At 38.7% G+C, this 27,769-nt stretch overlaps 2 protein-coding genes across 2 annotated transcripts in view; both read right to left on the reverse strand.

Moving 5' to 3' along the window:
- Positions 1 to 18,108, reverse strand: part of LOC306863760 (transcription factor RFX3) — a 33,482-nt gene extending 15,374 nt beyond the window's left edge. The window contains exons 1-7 of the mRNA XM_079407302.1: positions 17,960 to 18,108; positions 8,026 to 8,150; positions 6,888 to 6,979; positions 4,997 to 5,258; positions 3,043 to 3,117; positions 1,877 to 2,058; positions 835 to 954 (exon numbers count right to left, since the gene is read on the reverse strand). Coding sequence (XP_079263428.1) covers positions 835 to 954; positions 1,877 to 2,058; positions 3,043 to 3,117; positions 4,997 to 5,258; positions 6,888 to 6,979; positions 8,026 to 8,145 — 851 coding nt within the window. The 5' untranslated portion in view covers positions 8,146 to 8,150; positions 17,960 to 18,108. The remainder of the gene's footprint in view (positions 1 to 834; positions 955 to 1,876; positions 2,059 to 3,042; positions 3,118 to 4,996; positions 5,259 to 6,887; positions 6,980 to 8,025; positions 8,151 to 17,959) is intronic.
- A 1,569-nt stretch (positions 18,109 to 19,677) lies between these two features.
- LOC306863839 (zinc finger protein GLIS3-like) overlaps positions 19,678 to 27,769 on the reverse strand; it is a gene marked incomplete at both ends in the record, with an annotated part of 32,707 nt that continues 24,615 nt past the window's right edge. Inside the window, 3 exon segments of the mRNA XM_079407381.1 lie at positions 19,678 to 19,799; positions 19,882 to 20,061; positions 24,946 to 25,067. Coding sequence (XP_079263507.1) covers positions 19,678 to 19,799; positions 19,882 to 20,061; positions 24,946 to 25,067 — 424 coding nt within the window.

Consider the following 27,769-nt stretch of genomic DNA (forward strand, 5'->3'; position numbering starts at 1 on the left):
ACAAGAGATTGAGCCCTGCTCCAAAACAAAATGAGTTCATAACTGAAATGGACTGCAACAAATTTTACATAGGCGCTACATTTACATTTATAGGGCCCTATGAAATGTTTTATTTATTTTTTCCCAAATTCCATTTTATTTGCGTTTCCGTTTTCCTTTTTAATTTTTCTGGATTCCGCTTTTTCCCATTTGAATTTTTCTAGACTGTTTTAATGTTTAAATTAAATTGTATTAATAATAAACGTGTCTAATTAACTGAAATCATGCAACTTACAATATTAAACAGCAATTTAATAAAAGTATAACAAAAATAAAATTAAGACCCTTAGAAGTGTTTTATTTTTTCCTCAAAATCAGTTTTTTGACCAAATTCTGTTTTCCATTTAATTTTTTCATTTTTTAAATGGTTTCATCAACTATCAATAATCAAAAGCATCTCTAGTTAATTGATGTTATAAATTTTTTTACCCCCCTCCACTGCTAAATAAATTGGTAACTGGTAAATATTCCTTTACAAATATAGTTTTTTAGTAGTAGTACTATCAATACATTAAGTAATATTTTTGTCACCGTTTCTTCAAGTTAAACCAAACTGACGGGATGCTGTGAAAATCTTTAGGTTTCTTGACAAGTAAAATGATTTAAGATATTAAGTTTTGTCTTCTAAATGAAATTATCAAAATTTTGTTAGTTTTTGCTTAAAACAAGCAAAAATATTTGCCTGTGGGGCAAGAAAAATGATCTTGTTTAGCCTTTGAATTAAGATTCTTTTTTAACAATTTTGACCACGTGAGAACAGGTCTCTTTCGTGCGGTTTGACAGAGACGATTGTACCTCTGCTTCTGTTGGACGGGCTGCTGTCTTAACGCCATGTACTGCATGTCCTCCTGCAACCGGTTGAGAGGAGAGTCCGGCTTCACGCGAATCCCATAATAGTGATACTTAGAGTTCCCTCTAAAATCAAGGTGAGAGAATGAGACTGCTGTGAATAAATGCAGCTGTGGAGAGAGTACAGGACTGAGTAGGGGTGTCACGATACACGTGTTCGGTACGAGGCTTTCGGTTCAGTACGCATTACAAACCGAATGATTCGTTGGACTAATCCTATTACATATGGAAAATAAAAGAGCTTAAAGTGTGTGTAATATAATGTTCTCAGTGCCACTGCACTCAACAAGGCAGCCAAAACGACTTAACAGGCAACGATAGCCAGAGATATTGGCAAAAACATAAATCATTGGCAATATTAAGAGGATTTGGCATTTCCAATTAATGTAGGCCTGTAACGTTCTTATTTTTATTAGGCCTATTATTATTATTATTATTATAAAGTTACTTTTATTATTAAATTAAAATTACAATTAATTTGCCCCGCAATATGACCACATAACTGATGCGCTGCGAGGATAACAAGATTAGTCTATTTACTCCTCAAATAAAATGTTTTTAAAAAAGGTATTTTATAACAGGTCTATTATACAATGAATATAATTAAAATATTAACACTGCAGTCATCAATAAAAATTAATTCAATAAAAAGCTTATTTCAAGCAAAACAATCTGTTTAACATGAAATACATTTCTTCAAATTTTTTCCACTATATACAGGCCACAATAATAATAATTTATTATTAAGGGAATAATGTTGAAGTGTGTTGAAGTGTGAATATAGTCTGATGCCGAAAGCTTCATCATTACTCCATCTCGTCTTTACCTTCACTTTCTGCTTATAGTGAACTGATTAAGATGAAGACGTTCACCGGCACAACTCTTGCGCAAAGTTTGCACGTTGGCTCGCCTTCATGGTTTAAAACAGAAATATTTTGTGAACCGATACACCCCTAGAACTGAGCAGGTGTCAATCAGAGGATTTTACCGGGTGCCCAAGCGGCGGGTGCGCAGCCCCATGAAGATGGAGCGGATGAGCTTCCCGAAAGACGCAGCATTGACAGGGTCCAGTTTCTGCTCCTGACAGTGGCGCAGGTAGTGATTGTAGAGGGTGGAGCGGGGCAGACTCACGCCCTCCGCTGTCTCGTAATTATCCAGGAGCCATTGAAGCTGTGGAGAACAGCTGAATTCATCAGATAAACTTCACATTTCTTAAAAAAAAATAGCATCTTGTGTTCTATGGAAGAAAGAAAGTCACAGATTTGGAATGACAATGGAGCGATCCACCTTTTTCCTAACGAGCCTACTGTGTTTTAAAATATGGGAGGCACTTCGGGTTCGGGGAAGTTCCACTCAAAAACACTGTAACAAGTCATTTCAAATCATAAGATTGCGCTACAAACAATCCTTATGTCATTTTGACTGAATGGGCTGTACATTTTCATTCATTTTCTATTTTCAGAAGTCAGGAGAAAAATGTTGTGTTATGTGATTAGTGCCATCAAACGATTAATCCTGATTAATCTAATCCAAAATAAAAGTTTTTGTTTACATAATATATGTGTGTGCACTGTGTATAGTTATTATGTACATATAAATACACACACACACGTATATATTTAAGAAAAATATTTTTATATATTAAATATATTTACATATAAATTATATGAATATAAACATATACATGTAAATACTTTCAAAATATATACTGTATGTGTGTGTATTTATATTTATAAATTGTACCCAGTTTTTGAAAATGCTTAGTTGCGTTCATAGAGCGAACCTTGAAGAGTTTAAATGGAAGTTACTCTCATACTTTGTGCAAAGCATCATGGGGCACAGGAAAAAGGTGGATAACCGAAACATCTTGTCCTGCACCAGTAAAGCAGTTAATATTACAAATGCTGAACGTATATACATGGAAGAACAATACAGATAAACTTTGCATATCCTAATAAATACAGTGCCATTTAGAAAGTCTGGAATAAACATTTACTTAATTTTTTTTAAATGTGAAGAATGCAAATAAATGTTCCGAATTGATAATGTGACTCTCTTGAATGGCACAGTGTAGGAAAGAGAGAAAGCCAGAGAGAGAGAGAGAGCAGATCGTGCAAAGCAAAGCTGTGCATGGTGGTCCTGTTTACAACTTACATGACTGTTGAGCAGCGAACTTCTCTGACTGGACAAACCTTCAGACTTTTGGAGCGTCTCAATCGCCATTTCAATCTGATAGACCAAAGAGCAAAAGAATAAAGGACAACAAAAACAAAAAGGGGGGAAAAGTAAATCAAATAAAGCGACAGAGAGCTGTACTGACACCAGAGATGAGCAGCAGAAATAGACCCGACTAAAGTATCCCAGCCACCAAAACCACACGCAACAGCCCAGCACCGCAGATACAGTCATAACGGTCAAGCTTTTGGAAACTTGCGTTCAGAACTGAGCATAGCGTTTATAAACAGCCCAAGGTCATCTAAGAACGTTTTCCACGAGCAACATTACATTGACAATCTTTGTTCATTTACACATTTGTGACAGTGCAACAACACAAAGCTGGCTGAAAATCGTCAAAGATACCCTTTAATGATGCTCAACAATTAAACGACCCTTTGTTTTTAAAGTAAATCTGTTGCAGACACGCTGGCTCCGTTCCAAACCCTAATGAGCTGCCTACATAGGGGATATTTTAAGACCTCACATAAGTGTCCCTGATGTAAAGGCTTCTCTAAAAGGTAGATGTGTTTATCAAATATGCTGCCTTGTTGTGCATATGCACTGCGTTTGTTTATTTATACACACTGAAAAGTAAACAATCAATAAACAGTGCAATCGAATTAAAAATTAGACATTTTATGTAATATATATGCATGCAGTTCTTTTAATATGTTGCTTAAGATTCCAGGAAGAACCTTTAACACCCATGGACTGAGTGTGAAGAGCATTTTAATAATCTATGCAATGGACCACTCTAAAACATTGACATTGATGGTTCCATGAAGAACCTTTAAGATCCATGGAAACTTTTCTTTGGACGAAAGGTCTTTATAGTGGAAAAAGATTCTTTAGATCATTACAATGTATTTCACATTAAGAAAAAAAAAAGGTTTGTTTAAGAACTGATCACTGAAAGGTTCTTTGGGAAATAGAAATGGTTCTTCTACGGCATCACGGTAAAACCCCAATTTTGGAACCTTTATTTTTAAGAGTGTAGTAGCAGAAAGACCACAGTATTTTGGAACAAACCCATTATCACAAAATATGTTGATTTACTTTAATAGGTAACAGCATATATATTTGTGACCTGTGCTGGCAAAATGAGTCAAATGAACAATGAACAAATGTTTTTTTTCACATTCTCCATTAAAAGATCTAATCCGCTGGAACAGCTTCTGTGTGCAACAGTTAGCGGTAGTGAGAGAAAAGTGTTTATATCGTTTTAATTATGGATATTTTTCTTACAAAAACGCATCGATTTGCTACAGGAGGTTTTTTTTTACCCGCTGGAGCCATGTGAGGCACGTTTTATTATGGATGGATTATTTGCTTTATTTGACTACTTTTGGACCGTTGAGAAAAAAAACAAACAAAAAAACACCCTGCCATTCTAAAGCTTGAAGGAGCAAGGACAATATTTAATATAACTCCGATTGGATTCGTCTGAAGGAAGAAAGTCATATACACCCAGGATGCCTTGAGGGTGAGTAACTCATGGGCTATTTGGGTGAACTAACCCTAAAATTATTTAATTATGGCTTTAATCATTCCAAGCACATATGTGACCCTAGACCACAAAACCAGTCATAAGGGTCAATTTTGTGAAATTGAGATTTTTACAATGCATATTACTAATCAAAAATTAAGTTTTGATATTTACGGTAGGAAATTTACAAAATATCTTCAGGGAACATAATTTTTACTTAATATCCTAATGATTTTTTTCATAAAAGAAAAATGTATAATTTTGATCCATACAATGTATTGTTGGCTATTGCTACAGATATACCTGTGCTACTCATGACTGCTTTTGTGCTCCAGGGTCACATATGAGAGTAAGTACAGCGTGTTTTTGAACACTCAATCGTGTGCGTCTGTGATTGGAGCTCACCGTGGCGGGGGAGGCTCTAGTGGTCTGAGCCGCGCTGTGAGGGGCGGAGCCATCCATGGAGTTTCCTCCAATCAGATACGCTCCTGAGCTGCTGATGATCTGGCCTCCTGACAGCCCCATGGCCAGAGCGCCGTTGCCGTTGTTGGCCATACTGTGAGTGCTCACCACCGTGCTCACCTGAGCCGAGCTGCCCTGCGTATCGAAGTAGTTCCCGCCGCTGTTCTGGTTGTACAGCTGCGGTTCTGAGTATGAATACGTCCGTCTGCCGAGAAAACAAGAGCGCTTGAGATACGGCTGCCAACTGGCTTTTCACTCAAATGAGTTCTGACATTTTTTAATTATATCAGCGCACACGGTTTCTTTAATTGACTCGAGAAACAAAATAAGTCGTGTCTTGATAGGTTAGCATCCTTTCAGCTTCAGGTGAGAGTGCTGTTTCCATGGATACAGAAATCACCAAAGCATAACTATTTTATAGAGAACATTGCTTTTGATTGCCATGCTCATATGTGCTTTCTCCATTCGGCTGATGACATTTTATTTATAATAGCCAATTTAAAAGATCTTAGCCTCTTGCTGAGTGAATTTCTAAATATGAGCGATCCAAATGTTACTGAGAGAGAAAGCAGACAGAAGCACTTAGGAGAGTTTCAGGTGACACGTCTGGAAGTGCTTTTTTGATTCTTCTGTAAAAAGCACACGATCCCAGAGTGCTCTCGTCCCTCTTTCACAGGCCACTCACTGATACTTGTGGTCATTTCCAGGTGGCTGAACAATTCTCTGATGCTTGAGTCTCTCAGAGGCAGCATGTTTCAGTGACAGGACAGAGCTGGAGTGCACTAAATCAGTTTGCCACTCAACACAATCACGTGACTAGGGCTGGACAATTTTTCATATTTTATCAATTAATTAGATTTAAATGTTTTGCCACAATTTTATAAATCAAGGAATCACAATTTTGAATAGAAATGTTATCAAACGTTAGAATTAGACACTTTGACAATATGCCAATGATAACCGTAAAGAGAAAAGAGTGATTCAACCGCATGTGATTAACTGCTCATGTGTGACGCGCTCATATCACAGAATGCGATTCTGTGTTGATAAAGATGCGATGCGGCAGTGAAATAGGAAAAAATGCAAGAAGATGGGAGTGAAGTTCTTTTAGCTTGAGCGGCGTGTTTTTAGAAAGTCGTTTCATGCATGAGACGCGAGCGCAAGTCAAACGCATCCATGTTTACACAGAAAAAACAACGGAAAAGCAGTGCAATGGAATAAAAAACCTGTGCAGAACTACTACTGTATGTCTGATATCTCATGTTTGCATCACGGTGACAGACTGAACATTTATATTTAATAATAGTCTACTGGTGTTATATGTTTTTCATTTTGAATTACCTTGACTTTTGAGAATTTTTTTAAAAGCATTTTCCTCGTATTATTTCTGAACATGTATAAGACACGTTTGTACAAGATGTAGTTGTAGTTCATGCATCTTTTCTGCAAAGATATTTAACAAGTGATTTGTTTAACATTTACATCATGTTGACAGCTTCATGTGTGCTGCACTCGGAACAGAATCTTCTTTAATTAGAGGGTTAATAAAGAAAAAGTTACTTGAATCTTGTTGTAGTTACATTTTCAAGTTGACTAGTTAAAAAAAGAGAATCAGTCAAATGTTCGGAAAAAAAAAGATTTTATTTATTTTTTAGCCCTACATGTAACCCTTGTTTTTTATATATATATGGTAGTATGAGGGACTAATTCTGCATTTTGCACCATTTTAATTTAGTCCTAAAGCACTTATCAGCATGTGTGCTAATTACAAAGCCACGGCTCTGACATGCATTTCACAAATCACATCAGGGAGCATGTACGTATTCACACTCACATGGTTCCGTTGGTGTAAACGCCATTGTTTTCCTCCTGAACGTACTGCACCTGTGCTTGATACACATGCTGGACCTGTTGAACAGTCTGCGCCTGAAACATACAACACAATTACACCGAGAGTGACTCACGTCTCCATAAAGACAGGAGAATAGATAAATAAGCAGTTTCAGTAGCAGCTTCGCAAGATGATAGTAAAGCAAACGGCAGTATATTACATTTATTATGCTTTCATCACGATCCAAACAGAAAAAAAACATTTTTCACATTTCCATGGTTCTCAGAAGCTGAAGTCGTCATAGCTAGATAAAGTTCAATAATGGTAAATGCACTACAACTAATAGTTTTTACATTTCCATCTGCCCCAATAGCAAAAAAAAAAAAAAAATCCTTTTCCAAATGAGGAAAAAAAGAAAGATTAGAAACACTCATACAATTTAATGCCAAAGTTATAAAACACATACTGTTATAAATGCACATTATAAATGACAATATAAAAGACTGTAAAACCAGATGTTATTAACTGTGGAAACAAAAAAACTAAACTTTTTTTTTTATTTTTTTTTTTTTTTTTATAATTTCAGTTCAGCCAAAAAAAATTCTGGCCCTTTTTTGAAGTTAAAATACAAGTAAAAAATAAAAGCATGGCTCATTCGTTTGTGAACTGGATTCTTAACTCAAATGTTTGTTGAGTTTTTCTAGCAAATACAATAGAGATATGTAGGAAGCTCCATCTACCACAGCATCACCTCAAAGGAAGAGTTCACCCAAAAATGACAATTTGCTGAAACTTATCCACAATATTATGGATGCAGGACTCTTATTTTAGCAGGAAGCAACATTTTGAAGTTAAAAATGTCTTGATGGTTTTGTTTCATCTTCCCCAGATGTTAACTGATGGGCTGGAGTGGTGTGGATTATTGTGATGTTTTTATCAGCTGTTTGGACTCATTCTGACGGCACCCATTCACTGCAGAGCATCCATTGCTGAGACACTGATGCAGAGACACATTTCTACAAACCTGATGAAGAAACAAACTCATCCTAATCTTGGAAGGCCTGAGGGTGAGCGCATTTTCAGCAGATTTTCATTTTTGGCTGAACTGTAATAGCTTTTAGACTCGTCTGGGCTGCCTCACCTGTTGCTGGACTGGCACCTGAGACGCCACCTGCTGGGCACTGACCGCAGGCTGCACAGGCACGCTGGTCTGGAGGGGCACGTTGGACGTGGAGTCAGCGCCTGCCTCTGGGGTCTGCATGGCGCCTTGGACACAAGAAATCACCATCACTCACAAATGCATCACCTAACTTTAACACTTAGCGCTAGAGGTTTGAGCACTAGTAATGTGTTTCCATTAAACTTATGCACAAAAAAATTGGAATATCAGATAAAACATTTGAGAATAAAGCACCGTTTCCATCCAGTCAGCTGAAGAGAACAAAATAGTCACTTCCTGATGAACTCTTTCCCTTCCAAACACAAGGGAAACACTTTCCTGTGTTTTAACTGCTATATGCTAGGGGACGCTATTACGCATCTCCTGAATGAGTCTAGAAAATGCTGATCAAAAACACAGACAAGGAAGATGCATATACGAGCGCTCTCATATGTATGCATATGAAAAATAATGCGATCGTCAACATTAACCGCATATAAATAAAAGCTGCCTGATGTTACAGAGTCAAATGTGATCTTTTCAGAAAATTAAGAGATCGACAGCTGAGTGCATCATTCATAAATTCAGATTTAATTTTAACTTTTATTTACAACTGATCAACGCTCATACAGATGTGATACAGCAAGCTCAAACGTGCATGTGAGACACGCTAGAACCAGTGAAGTTTTGGTCACGTAATATATGCACTTGCATTTCATACAGTTGAATATTAATTGGACTTGACCTGAGTATCAATGATATGAAGGGAATGTTTCTGACGTGCTGTAAACCACTAATATGAAGCAGCCGAGAGAGTGACAGTTATATTTAATGCGTTTTCTGAGTCTGAAAACAATCTGTGAGAGAAAGAGAAATAATAACGTGATTTTGAATATTACTTTGACTTTTAGAATAAGTCAAGTCTGCTTTATTGTCAATTCTTCCACATGTACATACATATATACATACAGAGAATTGAAATTACGTTACTCTCAGTAATAACACTTTACAATAAAGCAATATTTGTTGCATTAATTGCGCAACTTCAGTTATATATATTTTTTTTCAAACTCAGTCAAAATGTAACCTATGCTCCCGGTAGGTTTTTTGTTACATTTTGAGACATTTTGTTTGCACTGAAAAGATCAGAAGATTTGAATATTTTTTAATCTTATTACTTCAGTTTGCCTTTTTTTCCCCCTCCAACATCAAAATGTAACCCATGTTCCCTGTAGGTTTGTTGTTAGTTCGATACAAAGGTATTAAGATATGAATCTGTTTTTATTATTATTATTAATAAAATAGTTTTAAATTCAGTTCTCTTTTGAGGCTGGTTATTTGTCACCTATGGTATCGATTTAGCATCAATACCGAGGTACTACATTCTGGTATCGTACCGAAGCCAAAATCATGGTATCGAGCCATGCCTAGTATGTATATGTGTATATATATATATATATATATATATATATATATATATATATATATATATATATATATATATGTATGTATGTATGTATGTGTGTGTGTGTGTGTGTGTGTGTGTGTGTGTGTGTGTGTGTGTGTGTGTGTGTGTGTGTGTGTGTGTGTGTGTGTGTGTGTGTTTGTACGTTTTTTTTTTTTTTGGTGTTTGGCTCAGTGTTATGTTAGAATCATTATTATACTCATACCTTTTGTTCTTTAATTTTCAATAGTTTTTAGCTTTATTTATTTTTTGCTTTTTCATTTAAATGTTACGTTTTTAAATGTTGTTGTATGCATGTCATTATTTAATTTCTTTATTTTTAAAATGTGTATAGGTAGTATTTATAGAGTTTTAGCTTTTAGTTTTGGATCTGTTTTTAGTTGTTTTAACACTACAATTGATTGCTTGTATTCTCCTCATTTGTAAGTCGCTTTGGATAAAAGCATCTGCTAAATGACTAAATAATAATAATAATTTTTGTATACCATAAATTATGAGCTTCAGAGCACGCAGACGAAACGCGGTCATGTTATCTTATTTTCGGAGCCTGTTTGGGAACACAGTTCTGGGAGTTAATTATAACGAAGCACTTTGACGAGACTTTACTCAAGCATTTTAGAATGACAAAACTAGCATTTCAGATGCAGTGCGATGAGATCGGTCCGTTGGTTGGTCCAGTTACGCTGTCCCATCACAAAGTCATGTCTTGTTTGATGCGCATTAAGAAATTTATTCAGTAAAAGTGTTTACATTGTAGTTTACGTGCATGTTTTCTTACCGGATAAGAAATTTATCCTACTTAGTTGAGCGCATAAGTTTTTTTTATGTGCATTTTTAGAATTTATAATTTCTAAAAATGAAATTGCACATCTTGGCACATCTTGCCATTTCCAACCAGCATTTTTTTTAATGCGATATCCCAAAATGCACATAAAAATAGGTGGATGGAAACATAGCTAGTGATGCTTGTCTTGCAAAAGCTACTAAAACGACTAATCATACTAACACTTAAAAACCCTGAGGAAAGATATATATATATATTTGAATCAGTCTTGGGTCACTTCCTGTCCTCTGCAGGGTGTGATTCTGCTTGCACAAACACACAGCGGTGATGTGGACGGGATCTGTGTGTTCTGGGCAGGTCAATAAGTGGAGATCGCTGTTCGTACCCAAAGCAATAAATGAAGTTAATATTTAATCGCCTCGGCAGGTTTCTCTCCGCTCACGCTTGAAGCCGATGAGATTTCAAAAGCAACAGCTTGCTGCTAACGTTCCTCCTGAATTCAGTATTGCTGAAACCATAAATGTAAGAAAATGGGTGTATTTGCATTGGTTTTTCTTGTTCCCACTGCATGCGAGCCGTAATGTGGCATGTAAACAAGCCGTGTTTGAGCAGCGGCGCTCGACCGTACACGCAGCCCAAGGCTTCTTAGCCGCACAAGTTTCCATGATCAGGTCTCTGCAGGTTAATTACCCTCGTACCTCCTGACAGCCGAGCATCTCTCCCCAGAGGCTCCCTGCCACCTCCTCTTCCTCTGTTCCTTATTTACCTGAAGGGTGCAGGTGGTGTTGTGTTCAGTTCACCTCCCCCTCAGCCCTAAACGTCTGATTACCCAGCATTCCTGCCTCACACATAATCACGGCCATTTCAATGCACTCGCTAATGAGTCAACAGACTTCATCCAGAACACACTTAAACCATTCAGAGATAACATTCGAACGTTTTATGCCAGTTTGGATTGCCATAATTTTTATTTTATTTTATTGCCATTGCTCCTAAAACATAAAGCAGCTCTATTATGGCTCCAAACTAGATGACTTTGTCTTAATCATATTATTGTTTTTTTTTTACCAGAGCTAGGGGTGTGCGATATATATCATCTGTGATAATATCGTAATTGTTGTTTTAAAGATGTGCGATTTGACATTATTGAGTATATCGTAAAAAAACTGACAAAATGTGCCTATAGAGTGAAATCTTACCTGGCTGCCACCTACTGGCGGTTTTAACTTCACATTTAAAGTATCTTTTCATTAGGAATGTAACGATTACCAGTTTGACGATAAATAATGATAAAATTCCCCACGGTTAGTATTACCGTTTCATATTTTAATTATCACTAAAACCGTATTCGATTACCACGATTTGAACAACTCACGATAAATAAATACTGTCCAGCATAAAGCAGAGTGTAACAGTGTCACGAGCGCACAGCACAGAGTAGTTTCGTTTGGAGTGAAAATAGGCCGGAAAATCTGGGAGGTTTTAAAAGAATGCTGAGGGAATTATACAAAAGAATATATGAACGAATTAATTATATGAATGTACATCTGAAGGATCTGACTGTCTTCAGAAACACTCTTCGCTGTAATACCTAAAGGAAGTGTTCTTAATCACAATACTGCTTTGTTCACGGAGTTTACGGGAAACAGCTGTTATTCAGTATTTCCATCAGCGCCACCTGCTGTCAGAGAGTGGATTTACAGAGACTTATATTTACATTCAGCTTGTGTGCAGTTTCTGTCTGGCCAAAAACAGACCGAATCTGCATGCCCTGCTGTACATTTTGAGCGGTTGATGAAAAACAAACTTCTGTGGATTCTACACATTTAAACAATTCAGATAAGTTATGTAGAATTATTTATGGAGCAGATGAAATACATATAATCATTTATTAATCAATATCATTTTGACTTTACCCTTTTCTTTATTTAAAGGCTGAAATGTGAGGTTTACCTTTATATGAAACTTTTTCAAAGCTTTATTTGAACATTTACATAATTTATTTTAACATGATATTAAACTGTTGTCAGTCAAGATGTCATTTAAAATCCCAACATCATTGGTAATGTTATTTTTTTAGTGATTATGCAAACAAAAAGTCATTTTATTTGTTGATTTTTAAATATAAAAGTTGGTGAAGTGATTTATGTGTCGGTACTTTTTGAACATCTCCAGCACATTTTAACAATACCGTGATAATACTGATAACCGTGATCATTTTGGTCACTATAATCGTGATTAAGAAATTTTCATACTGTTACATCCCTACTTTTAATTTTTTTTTTTTAATAATTTCAAATATCAGTATTCAACATTTTACATTTAAAAAATATCAAGACATTATTTCTGCATGTGTAACTGCAGGTTAAATGCATTCATGTCCTGCATTAAACAGTGTGTAAAGCTTCTGTGTCTCCTCTGCAGTGCAAAGATTAATTTTGTTGATACTGATTTAATTTGCTTGGTAACAGCCCAAAAGTCTTATTATTCTAATTCACTGATTAAATGTAAGAATTTGACTCAAAAAAAGACACTTTTAGAAAAAAATGGCTTTATAAAGGTAAAAATCTATTTAAACTTAATGGAAAAGATCATTTCTATCACTGCTGTGAACTGACCGTCACACAGAATATGAATAATATCAAAATATTTAGGTTTCAGCTGTCCACGGTAGTCCTTAATATACCAGCAGAATAACACATTCAGCAAACTATCACTTAATTATTGTTATTGATAAAATCCTTTCTTGTCAATATCGCACACCCCTAACCAGAACCGCTCATTAAACAGAATTACATTCTAATTAAAATAAAGTAAATGCTACAAATATGTCCTCCGAAATGCTACAACAGATGAGGATTTGTAGTGTAAACACATAAAACCCTCATCCTGTTTATAATATGCTAGCAAATCAGAGACATATTGAATGCAATGTGACAAATGACAATGACGACAGTTGCTAGTTTATTACTTTCTGGTGTCCTTCAGTAATCTATATAGCATCAGATTCAAAGAAAGAATATGATAAATGCAAACATTGCAGCTAGCCTATCCATTTGTACACTTAGTGAAATAAATTAATAAAACATATCTATAAATGTGTTTCAGTTAGTAATTTTGTCCAGTCGAACTCTGCGTTATTTCAGCGCACATGCATCTGTCACTTGGACACTTGACAAACTAGACAGACGCAGAGACAGATGTTTATGGCCTATGAGACCGTTTGTGAGACGTACCCTCATCCAGACTACATTAAATACAGATTTACTCACAACAAGGATTACAATTGTGGTCACACTTTATTTTAAGGTCCAATTCTCCCTATTAACAACCCATTAACTATGACTTTTCCTTGAATAAACTTCTAATTTGCTGCTTATTAATAGTCAGCAAGGTAGTTAAGTTTAGGTATTGGGTAGGATTCGGGATGTAGAATATGTGACCCTGCAGCACAAAAGCAGTCATGAGTAACACAGGTATATCTGTAGCAATAGACAACAATACATTGTATGGATCAAAATGATACATTTCTCTTTTATGACAAAAATCATTAGGATATTAGATCATGTTCCATGAAGATATTTTGTAAATTTCCTACCGTAAATGTATCAAAACTTCATTTTTGATTAGTAATATGCATTGCTAAGAACTTCATTTGAACAACTTTAAAGGAGATTTTCTCAATACTTAGATTTTATTTGCACCCTCAGATTCCAGATTTTCAAATAGTTGTATCTCAGACAAATATTATCCTATCATAACAAACCATACATCAATGGAAATATTAGCTTTCAGATGATGTATAACTCTCAATGTGCGAAAATGTACCCTTATGACTGGTTTTGTAGCCCAGGGTCACATATGGTCATGCAGAATATGTGCCTTATAAATACTAATAAACAGCCAATATTTTAATTAATAATGGCCATGCTAATAAGCAACTAGTTAATAGTGAGAATTGTAAACTAAATTGTTTATTAACAACTATGCATTTTGCACAGCAAATTACTGACAGCTTAGAGCAAAAAACATCAAATTTAAAGACATTTAGAAATCAAATACTCAAACTATGTGCCAGTGTGAAACTAAAAAGACAATTCTAGTTTTGTTTACAGTCTACGCAGTTCATGGAAATAATATATTCCATTGTTTGATTTTATATATACTTTTGTTTATTGTTAAATGATTCTGGCACTTGATGTCCAATGTAAAAATGTGCATCTTGAAGCACTGCTCTATATTGTCTTCAGTAACCCCACCTGCTCCCTGTGGCCGTGCATAAACAGGCACCTGTCTGAGCCCCAGCTGACTTCACCTCCTCTCATTCATCCGCTCCCCTGTGGGCCACTTAAACCCAGAGCTCCACTGAGCAACTGCAGCCTCAAAAGCCAAAGGGTAACAAAGGGCCAAGAGGAGGGCAACACTTGCTGTCTCTACCCCCACAGCCCTGAATCTGCCCCGGCACGGTGCGAGGGGTCAAACGCGCTTTTGGGACGCCATGCATATATCAGGCAGGGAAATTTGAGACCGAGTCTCATTTGGAATCATTAAATTGTACATACACTCATAAAAACAAAAGTTCCAACAGGGGGTTATGCAACAATGCAATTTTGGGTTCCCCAAAGAATCATTCAGTGGTCAGTTATTAAAATAACTTTTTTGAGTGTGAAGAACGTTTTAATAACCTAAAGATCCTTTTAAACTATAAAGTAACTTTTGTAGAATTAAAAGATTCCATGATTCTTCACAGAACCATCAATGCCAATAAAGAACCTTTATTTGTAATAGTGTACTGGCTTTATCAAGACATCTGCATTGGAACTGGCTATTACAAAACCCACTGCACTTTTAAAAATAAAGGTTCTTCATTGGCATCGATGGTTCTGTGAACTTCCATGGAATCTTTGCATTGACCAAAAAGGGGAAGAAGGTTCTTTAGATTATTAAAGATTATGAAAATGGTCCTGTTCACTGAAAGGGGAACCAAAAACGGTTCTATATTGCAACCCCCTCTTTTGGAACCTTTATTTTTAAGAGTGTAGCCAAAAAATGAATCCACTGCGCCAATTGAGCTTGAAGCAAAAATGTCCAGAATACAGTAACAATCATTAAAACAAAGACATCTGAAGTGATTTAAGTAGCTGATGTATATTTAGCATTGTCAGGGGTGGTTTGAATAAAAAAAAACACACACTAAAATAAATAAAAAAATAAAGAGACTTGATTAATCTTAATTAAAAAAAAAGATTTTTTTTCCGTGCAGCATCCGCCCACACGCTTGTGAGTTATGAACCTCAATGGGTTTTAGCTTGAAATGAAATGGATGTGAATTATTTACTCAATCAGTATCTCTTAAAGAGATTGGAAAGGCAACAGGATACTGCGGACAGGTGGCACGGCCCCGTTTCAACTCTACACCTGACTGTAGATAAGTGGTAACGTGAGCTGATAACTAGTGCTTTCTGACATCCTGTCCTCTTGGTTTGGCCATTAACAGACTAGCAGTGGGAAGGCAACGACAGAAAATAGACCTAAAACACCAGAGAACACCTGGAATAACATGATTAACTTCATTAGCTGGATTGCTTTTGTTTGCTTTCAGAGAAAATATTCTGAAAATGCGTTAAGCACAAAACAGTTCCTTTCACTAAAATCACTATTCATTTCTACAATATCAGAGGTTGCATTTTTAGTGGAGCGTCAGTGAAGCAGGTTGGATGGAGCGATATCCCATGCTGCCCCTCTCCACTGAGCACATGTCAGGTCTTCTCCAGCATCTCATGACACACCTGTTCCTCGGCCTATAATGAAGACAACAGGGGAAGCGAGACACTACTTCATCTCGCAGAGGACCCTGATGCAACTCAAGGAAACCCTCAGCGATTGATTTAGTCGATGTGCCTCGAACATGTGAGGATCGCTCGCATTTCTGCATCCATCCAAGAGACAACAAATGAACATTGCTACAACTGACACGCTCTTTACAGACTAATGCAAACTGCCAAGTTCTGCTGAGCCATGAAACAATCTCCAGCAGAGGTTTAGTTGGTGTCAATGCAGCCTGTAAGTTTGCTTCTAGTAAAAACCATCGTTGAGAAAGACCATCCACAGATCTTCATCATCCTTTGCAAACGTCAGGAAAAAATAAAAGATGAAATGACACAAATTATGGCTTGAAATGAAAACAGTAGCGCTGTTAAACGATTAACCGTGATTGCTCGCATCCAAAATAAAAGTTTTTGTTTGCATAATATATGTGTGTGTACTGTGTATATTTATCATGTATATATAAGCAGTATATATTTTGAAAATATTCACATTTATATTATATATACATATTTAATATATAAGCATAATATTTTTCTTAAATATAAAAATGCATGTGTGTATTTATTTTAAACATAATAAATATACACAACACACATATATGTAATGAATGCATGAATATTTTGGATGTGATTAATCTCTTGACAGCACTAGAAAACAGATGATATTGCATACTTGTGACTGAGTCTTTGATTGAAATTGATAATAAATACACCATCCATCCAGAACCAAGCCATTCTGACAACACTGAGCAGCAGCATGATCTTCAATCCCGTGACCTTCCCTGCGTTTCTTCCTTTATCCACTTTGATATAATGCAAGAAGCATAAAACTATGCAGCCGGACAAACTACAACTGATCATGTCAAAAGGCCATGTTTGATTCGACAAGTGATGTCAACACTAATGTGACTATGAGCTTATAATCTGATGGATTTTACACAGCTGTGCAAATAACCTGTGATCTAATGAGCTGCCTACTTAGAGATGCCCACTACTCTTTGGACAGTTCAGGTCCAGCACACAAGTGTTTTAGTTTATGGATGGCCAAATACGCTGCGCCCTATGTAGGCAGCACACTAGGTTTTGAGACACGGCCACAGAGGCTGAGGGCCAATAGCTTAGCAAGAGTAACTCCTGCTTTATAACAATAGAAGACAGACAGATAATCTTCATATGCAGCATTATATCCCACAAAAGCCCACTTCAAATCCTCCAGGAACATTCATCAGTCGAAAACAAAAACACCAACATCTCGGTGAAGAGAAAATTCATTCGGTTTCATCACAAATGACGCTAATGAGAATACAACACCGAGCTGTTAAAAATGACCCAAATATACGCGTTTATTACAACCAAAGCTTGTTATTTAGCGAATAAAAACGTGAAAATGAACACAAAACGCTGTGATTTCGAACACGAACGCAAACTAATGAAGAATCGCTTCACGATGCTAACGCTAGCCGCTTAGCAACACCTGCTTCGTGAGGAGATGATGCTGCGCTTCAATAAAACACCGTTTTCTGCCTTAAACTCTCACAAACCCGTGTCGTTATACTCATATTTATTCTTAAACACCATTCAAAGCGCGACAGACGTGGTTTGCTCTTCGGGTTTAACAAATAAAAGCGATCGAGAAGCGAAACATCTGGACGCGCCGCATCAATAGAAGCAGAATAAGAGAGAAAGAAGCAGCAGATCGACGCCGATTAAACCTTCACGATACACAACAGCTGTACATTTCACTCTAATCAGCAAATAGAAATAAAAAGCCACAAGCATCATGCAGCGATTAAACCGAGCACTTATATATAAGCGAGCGGTTAATATGGAAATATTCACCTGGACTAGTGTGAGGATGAGGATGAGGATGGTGGTAAGGATGGAGCGGACAGGAGGAGGTTGTTGTTGTTATTGTTGGTGGGATACAGTCGCCAGGACTACGGTGACTATGGCGCTGCAGCTCAGGGCAACGGTTGCTATAAAGCTCGCCGCGTAAACGAACTTGACGCTGCGGAAAGAGGAGGAGCCTACGGTGGTTAGACTATAAAGCTCTGCGCGCAACCAAACGTTACGCTGTCTGCAAGGGGCGGGGCTAGCGATGGCTCTGGTTGAGGTAAAACTGAACCGGAAAGAGGCGGCGAGTATCTTTGTGGCCTCCAGAGACGGCTAGAGTGTGTATTAATTATACATTTAGTCTTTATTTGCCTAATAAAATACAGTTTTTAACATTTCTTGTGTTATCATAGAAGCTGAAACTTCTAACGCGAGCGTTTATTGTAAAATAAGTAATAATATCGTGGGCTGTTCACACACAGAATGTTAACGCACCAATAGGAGGCGCCCGTCGCCGTGTGGGCGGGGCTTTCTAAAGCAGGTGTGGCTGAGATGAAAGAAGAGGCGGGGCTTATGGCCAAAGCGCTTTCTCTCGTGTGCACGTGTTTGTAATGGAAATGTACAAACTCTAATTGGCACTTATAATTAATTTTTAAAACAGAGAACATATTTCAGTAATGCTAACAGATTGCTCTAAATTGGATCATAACAACAGAGTATTAAAGAAAAAGAAATAAATGGCATATTTTGGTAATCTGGTTTAAACATTTTATCCAGAAATATGCAAAATACACAACTACTGCTGTCATTGATCAGCAATTAAACACACAAACTGGATGAGGATACGTAAACCTCAAAGGCAATTCATGTTCATAGATGATTTTAGTAGATAAAACATTACAAACATATGCTTTGTGTATAAATATTTACATCAATGTGGCTTTAATCTGTGATAAGTGCAATATTTTTGCTTATTGGTTTACGGATTATATACATATAGTGGTCCCTGAAAAATATTTATTGACTTAAAATATCAAAGCATGGCATTTACTTTAAATAAAGATGCACTAATAAGCTTGCCATGCCATCTGAGATCAGGATGAGGACAACAGGAGATGCACTTTTGCACTGGAGGAAGAGTTATTATGGATTATAGACTCTTAATGATGGATTTGTTTCATCTTTTGTCTTCTCCAGATGTTAACTGATGGACTGGAGTGGTGTGGATTATTGTGATGTTTTTATCAGACTCTCATTCTGACGGCACCCATTCACTGCAGAGCATCCATTGCTGAGACACTGATGCAGAGACACATTTCTACAAACCTGATGAAGAAACAAACTCATCCTAATCTCTGATGATCTGAGAGTGAGCATGTTTTCATATTTTCATGTTTCATATTCTCGTTTTTGGGTGATCTATTCCTTTAAGATAAACATTTTGCAAAATCAAGTTTCTCTGGTTTGAAATAAAATTGTGGTACACCTCTGTGAACATGATGTCGACTAAAGGTCACTGAGCAAAAATGAAAAAAAAAGTGATATTTTAAAAATATCCATCAGTGTTTGAGATGCTCAGATACAGACACTTGCTTTGATATTTTATCCAGTGACAAAAAGTCCAAAAAAAAAAAATCCAGTCCAAGTCCATGACGAAAGTTCTTCCAAAAAACTCTGTCAATGATCTAAACAACCCAAAGTGAGTGGACACAAACTGCTCAGGTTCACCCTTCAGTGAAGACGCATGAGATCCGGCTCGGGCTTCTCTCCATGCTACAGATGTGAAGGTAATTATCATCCTGCTCTCCCAAAAACTCTTCCGGTCCGGTTTGGCAATCAAACGCTGCTGAACATGAAAACACACAGAACCATAAGCATGTGAGTTTCTGCAATGCAATCATGCTGATTTATAGTATTTGTGTTTTTACCAGCGATGCCTGACAGAGTTCTGTGCACCAGGTCAAGCTCTGGTAGAGACACGTCTGAGGAACCCAGATTGTCCTCAAACATGGCCATGGGCATCTGCATCATGGAACAGGGAGTAATGTGTTTGGCAGCCTGCGGTGAGTCACCGTATGAGAACACGGTCTGAGCATCAGCAGAGAAACCTGACGGGTGTTAATGCAAAAAAAATCACGTCATTTGATTATTCAACAAACAACATTACAATCTAACGGCTGTATTTTAACTACTGTGTCCTTCATTTAAGATTCCAGGCTTGAATGATGTTTCCTCAGGGTGATATTTGAGCTTGGGAAAACTTTATACAATCTGTATGATGAGATTAGATGGATCTATTTCTGACTTCGCCTGACAGACTGCCATCTGTTGCTCTAAGAGTGCAAGGACCAGTTTGTGAATCATTCAGAGCTGATCGGTTTGTTCTCCGCTTACATCTTAAATATGCATTCTGCATCTGCTTACTGCACATATGGAATATATGTAAATGTGCTTATATATATATATATATATATATATATATAGTGTTGGATGCCACACAGATGTGCTGCCTATTAGTGTTGCTAGGGTGGTGTTGTCTGGTTGCTATGTCGGCTGTTAGATTTTAGATTTTATGCTGCACAATTAATCTGAATAGAAACCCATCGCAGTATGGCTTTGTGCGATCACACAACATGTAACTCGACATGTGCTGACCATCTTCACAAAGTTGTAATGAGAAGCACTTGTCAACAAGAACTTCCTGCAATTTTAGTCAGCATAAAATCATTAAATTAAACCGTCTGTGATCATTAATATTATTTTACATTTTTAATCTAAAAGTAAATTGGTCAGGAAAATTTCTCTTTGCGTCTTTCTCTGTAATATTTTATTAACAAAGAAATAATGAATTTATGAATATATATATATATATATATATATATATATATATATACATATACAGTATATATTAAAATAACATTTTAAATTGTGCTTTTTATCAGATTTTGTTGTATCTGCAGGTGGTTGTAAACAGGTTGCTTTTGTAAAAAGTAAATTTAATGCATATAAAATTCAACAAAAGTTTGATGGTTTAACATTTGAAAATAAAGCAATTAAGACATCTATAATCATTCATATTGTGATTTTACAGTTTTAATGATTTTTTTTTAGCATCAATGATAATAATAATATTTTTATTTATATTATATTCAATATTCTTTTTACTGTGAAATATTACAATAGTACGTTTTCACTGTGATATTGTAGTGGTACAGTAGTAATATTTCCTATTTAGTTTTTAAATAATTTTTGTATTTTTATTTAATAGTTACAATACGTCTCGGTTACGTACTTAACCCTCATTCCCTGATGGAGGGAACGGAGACGTTATGTCGTGACGACATTAGGGGATTTACCTGGGAGCCCCGATCACCTCTGATAAGAGGTGAACACCAATGAAATTGGCTAGTGGATTTTGCATACCTGAGCCACCCCCCGTGCATACGGGTATAAAAGGGCAACAGGTGCTTCCCTTTCTGCTGACCTCCGTGGCAGACAAAGAGCTGCTCAGAGCTTCTGAAGCTCCGGGTGCGGTCCACATATATGCGCAGCGCTCTTACGGGACACAGCAACGCCAAGGCTGGGTCTGTGCTTGAAGGTTCACCACCTGATCGCGGAAGGGCGTGGTGGGAACCTTAGGCACGTATCCAGGCTGGGGTCTCAGGACAACGTGAGAGTAGGCCAGCCCGAACACAAGGCACTCTTGCATGGAGGTCCCGACCCTCTTGATGGAAGTGAGCGCGGTCAGGAGCGCTGTCTTAGCAGACAGGAACTTCAGCTCAACTGAACCCAGCGGCTCAAAGGGACCCCTCTGAAGTCCAGCCAGGATGATAGAGAGATCCCAGGAGGGCACCAAGGGTGACCTAGGAGGATTTAACCTCCTGGCACCCCTCAGGAACCTCACGATGAGATCGTGCTTTCCCAGGGACTGGCCGTCCACTGCATCGTGATGGGCCGCAATAGCAGCCACATACACTTTCAAGATGGAGGGCGACAGCCTGCGCTCCAACCTCTTTTGCAGGAAAGAAATCACTACTCCAATCGTACATCTTCGGGGGTCTTCTCGGCGAGAAGAACACCAGTTTGCGAACAGACTCCACTTCAGTGCATAGGCTTTCCTAGTCGAAGGAGCTCTAGCCTGAGTGATGGTGTCCACCACAGCCTGTGGCAGGCCACTCAAGTCTGCCGCGTCCCATCCAGGAGCCACACATGGAGGTTCCACAGATCTGGACGCGGGTGCCATATGGTGCCGAGCCCCTGAGAAAGGAGGTCCTTCCTCAGAGGAATGCGCCAAGGAGGGGCTGTCGCGATGGAGCATGAGTTCCGGAAACCAGGTCCGGGTGGGCCAATATGGCGCAATCAACAAGACCTGCTCCTCGTCCTCCCTGGCCTTGCACAGAGTCTGTGTGAGCAGGCTCACTGGGGGAAACGCATACTTGCGCAGAGTATGGGGCCTCGGTCAGGGAGTAATTGCACGATTGAGCTCCCCCGGAATGTGGACTTGAGCTGCGTCTGACTCCAGAGGAGGAGATGGCGGGCGAGCTGTGACATGCGGCGTGATCGTAGACCTCCCTGATGGTTGATGTACAAAACAACCGCAGTGTTGTCCGTACGGACCAACACATGCTTGCCTAACAGCAGTGGCCGGAACTGCCTCAAGGCCAGATGCACTGCCAGCAGCTCTAGGCAGTTGATGTGCCAAAGCAGTCAAGGCCCTGTCCAGAGCCCCGAGGCTGCCTGCCCGTTGCATGTAGCGCCCCAGCTCGAGCTGGAGGCATCTGTTGTGACAACAACATGCCAGGAAACTTGTTCTAAGGGCACCCCGGCCTGTAGAAAAGCAAGGTCCATCCAGGGGCTAAAAAAGCATCGACACGATTGCGTGATGGTCACACGATGTGTATCGTGGCGCCATGCCCATCTCGGGACTCGTGAGTGTAACCAGTGCTGAAGTGGTCTCATATGAAGCAACCCGAGCGGCGTGACTGCGGCTACGGATGCCATATGCCCCAGGAGCCTCTGAAACTGTTTCAGCGGAACCACCGTCCTGCCTCTGAAGGAACTCAGGCAGTTCAGCACTGATTGGGCGCGCTTATCCGTGAGACGTGCCGTCATACTCACGGAGTCTAACTCCACACCGAGAAAAGAGATTCTCTGCACAGGGGAGAGCTTGCTCTTTTCCCAGTTGACCCGAAGCCCCAACTGGCTGAGGTGCCGGAGCACCAGGTCCCTGTGCCAGCCCAACTGTTCTCGCGACCGGGCCAGGATGAGTCAGTCGTCGAGATAGTTGAGGATCCTGATGCCCACTTCCCGTAACGGGGCAAGGGCGTCCTCCGCAACCTTCGTGAAGACACAATCGAGCCGGTCCCTCCAGCCGAGATGAGGCAGGGGTTTTACAGCCCTTACTTCATCGTGCCCAAGAAAGGCCTTTCTTGGGCACGATGAAGTAAGTGCTGTAAAACCCCTGCCTCATCTCGGCTGGAGGGACCGGCTCGATTGCATCCTTTGCCAGGAGGACAGCAATCTCCTCGCGCAAGACAGGTGCGTCTTGGACTGCCACTGAAGTCTCAAGAATGCCACTGAACTTGGGAGGTCGCCTGGCGAACTGAATCGCATAGCCGAGTCGGATTGTGCGAATGAGCCAGCGAAACGGGCTGGGCAGCACAAGCCATGCCCCCAAACACCATGCAAGTGGCACCAAAGGAACAACCGACGTACCCGCAGTGGTGCAGCGAAGGGGAGTAAGGCTGGATGGAACAGAAGGTGGTGCGTTCTGACTCATCCCCGCAGAACTCCCTGAGTCCCTGGGGGGACGCACGCACTGCGGGGAGGCACTGCGTCCCCCAACCGCACTCTCTTGGCCTCTGGTCGCGGGCGAGAGTGAGGAGGCAACGCGTCACACACTGTCAGCCTGCGAACCTGCGAACCCGGAGGAAAGGGTTATTGCTCTTTTATTGAAAACGTGGGTACCACTGGCCCTTGAGCCAGCGGCGGAACAGAAACAAAAAGAAAGGCTTTCAGAAAAGAAAGGTGAGATCGCAGCGTCATGTTCATACGCCCACAACAGGTGCATGACTCATCCACGAACGCGTCTACAGCGTGTTGGATGCCCAGACACTGAAGGCAACGATCGTGTCCGTCATCCGCGGACAGGTAACGACCGCAACCAAGAGGACACGGACGGAACGAATAATCTTGAAAAAGACGCGAGCCGTCCGTGATTTGCTCTTTTAGAATTTGGTCTTTCAGTTGAAGTGCCCAGGGGAATCGCTACTGCGAGGGACCAAATAAAGAGGTGGAAAGGCTTTGTGGAGATCAGCACTCTTCTCATCCAATCGGCTCCGAAGCAAAAATCTGATGAGTTGATGCATCTGTCGCCCTTTTATACCCGTATGCACGGGGAGTGGCTCAGGTATGCAAAATCCACTAGCAAATTTCATTGGCGTTTTCTCTTATCAGAGGTGATCGGGGCTCCCAGGTAAATCCCCTAATGTCATCACGACATAACTCGTAGTGACCGACAGATAGGGAACTACTATTACTGCTAAAAAAAATCATTATTTATTATTATTATTTTATTGCCAAATTGATATAGAATCACAAAATTCTGGCCAGCGTTTTTTATTTATTTATTTATTTTTTACAATCTGCTCATTTTTATTTTAATCACATTTTAATTTACAGTTTTATCAGAAAAAAAAGCAATTTATTTATTTTGTCTTACCAAAACATACAGCTCTAGTGTTCTGGTATACTGCTGTAGTTTTTTTGCAAACCGGTTGCTTTACAAAGTTTATGTAAATACTTGCAAATAGCTCTGTCTCTTGACATTATCAGTATTTCTAAAACATTTTAATACTTAAGTATAATTAAATGTGAAAACGTAATTTGAGAAACATTTTCACACAGTAACCAACCATACTTTAATTTACAATATCATTGCAGTTTTAGATTAAATAGATTAGATAAGGATATAAAAGAAAACCGGGACGTACTGTCAGGGTGGGATGTCCTGGGATGGCTGGAGTATCTGGGGAGTTTGTAAGTGTTTTGGCCCAGTGTGTGATGAGATGACAGGGGTACTGAAGACATCTGATGTGACACAGGAACCCTGAACCTGAGAGATGAGATGCTTTTATAGTTATATGTTTGTATTAAACATAAGCAGCATAGGTTTGGTGCATTTTAAAGGAGTACAGTAGATCAGTCAAAAATGGAAATTGACATAAGTTTACTCATGTAATCAAAATGCTTATCTAATAGTATGCTAACCCTACTGTTATAATATTTTTATGGTGCTTTGTTATTGTTTTTGGTTCTTGACAGCAGTCCACGTTCACTGAAAATAAGTCAAATCAAATCACCTTTTTTCCAGAGTGCTTTATACAGTACACACTGTTTCAAAGCAGCTAATGAACTGGGTTGTTGTTGAACTGGCTTAGTTGTTGAACTGGCCTAAATGAACGAACGCTGTGAGATTTATGATTCTAGACTGCATCTCAAGTCAGATTTGTGGACTGATACTATTTTTGCATCCAGCTCTGAAATAACAGCATGAACGTTTCATTTGAACAAGTATGGGTAGACAATGAGTAATTTTGCATGAATTGTACCTTTAAAGGTCATGAAATGCACTTTTTAAAATTTTATAATGTTTCTTGAGCTGCACTCTTATAATTTCATATATGTTTTTTTAAAAATCAAAAACATTCATAACTTAGATATACATTTTCTACCCTGAATTAGCCTGAATTGGAAGGGTGTTCCTGCTGTCAGACTTCAAATAAAATGCTGTGATTGGATAATATCTTAGCATATAAAATGACCATTACATGTGGAACTCTCTGAAAAACACTAAGATGAACTGATTAATTTGGAGCTCAAGTCTGGACAGTAGTGATTCATTGTGAGCGCAGTAGAGATTAATTTGTAGCTCAAATCAAGTCTGTGCAGTAGTGGTTCATTTGGATCCTGAGTCTGTGCGGTATTGATTCGTTTGGAGCCAGAGTCTGTGAATTAATGATTCATTTGGAGCTCAAGTCGAGTCTGTGTGGTAATGATTCGTTTGGAGTCCGATTCTGCCCAGTAGTGATTCATTTGGAGCTCAAGTTGAGTCTGTGCAGTAGTGGTTCATTTAGATCCTGAGTCTGTGTGGTAATGATTCGTTTGGAGCCAGAGTCTGTGAAGTAGTTCATTTGAGTTGCGTCTGTGCAATAGTGGTTTATTTGCAGTCCGAGTCTGTGCGGTAATGATTTGCTTGGAGCCCAAGTCTGGGAAGTAGTGATTGGAGCTTAAACACTTCATTTTATTTTTGCCACACTGGATTAAAGCAAGTACATTTTGCTTTAATTGTACCTTTTAAGCATATTGGTTCATAATTTCCAAATGTTTGATTTAGTTTCCACTCTTTCAGGCCTCCATTTCTAACAAGCATCAGAAGCAGCATTGTATTTATTCCTGGATGTAAAAGCATCAGAACAGTGGCACAGGAACAGAGGAACTGCATTTAACAGAGAATCTGGGGTCAGAGATATTTCACAACTGATTAAGCACCAAGTGAGGTAATTACACAGATCCCATTGCTTGGGTATTTCTCGCACTTTATGATTCCCTTATTGAATTCCTGATGCTCGGTGGCTATAGCGTCGGCTAACACGGGACCAACGATGCAGAGCAGGTCTCCATCCCACAAACCATTTGTCTTCCTTGGATCCCGCGGCGCATGGCGTGCCTACCGCCGGCGAGAAGCCATGCGCATCTGCTTCCAGAAAGGCAGAAAAGGTTCCTCTCTGTGCCTTTGAAGAGGAGGAATGGGCGTCCAAAATATAAACCTCTTCCCAAATGCTCTTGCCACAGCAGACGTGTAAAACACACAAAAGCGCAGCGGAGCCTTTCACCAGAGAAAAGCCTGCTTTATTTGAATCAGATTATCGCAGCCATAAAGCCATGACAACCAGGAACGCATTTGTCACAGATCAGAGTAAAAGAAAAGAGGCTTTTGAATCGGTCATAGCGATTCACTTCGCCAAGGGAAACTCAGAATGAATGTCAACTAGACAGTGATTCAGTTTGTGGCAACTTACTCGATTGAGGTTCGACCAAAAACATAGCGATAGGAAAAAAAACATACGGCATTCAGCGGTCCGGCACGGATTATTAGACTCGATTCATCAAGCTTGAAAGGAGTGTCACAGACACTGGCGCATAGAAGTGATGCCAGCTTGGTGTCGTGGCTAACCTGTCTTTCAGCGCTCTGATCTTTGAGTGAATACAAATGTACCTTCATTTTCTCCAGTCATAGATGCATGAACGGCCGCCTTTTCTCCTATTTTCATGTCTTTCAGACTTAGCTCGCAATGTTGAGCCCAGCAGGGATGTTGCAGAGGAAAGAGGCTGCTGTGATTCTCAGAGCAGCGAAACTCGAGAGAACATTTAATATAGTTATTGCTTCCTTCAAAACGAGCAGGTTATTACTCAATTACTTAATACTTAAAGTCAAAATTGCCATTATTTACTCTCTTAATTCATCAGTGTATAAATGTTTGTCTTTACAATATTTCAGCATTATTATTAACTTTATCATTAATTCAATTTTCAACTTATTTTATTTCAACTAGTTTCCAAGGCAACATTTCTAAAAAATAACTAAAACTAAATAAACTGAAACTAAATATTATAAACACAAAACATAACAAAATTACTAGTGCTGTCAAACGATTAATCACAATCAATCGCATCCAAAATAAAAGTTTTTGTTTATATAATATATATGTGTGTTCTGTGTATATTTATTATGTATATATAAATACAAACACATCA

Source organism: Barbus barbus (genome assembly GCF_936440315.1).
Source record: "Barbus barbus genome assembly, chromosome: 45".
Taxonomy (NCBI): domain Eukaryota; kingdom Metazoa; phylum Chordata; class Actinopteri; order Cypriniformes; family Cyprinidae; genus Barbus; species Barbus barbus.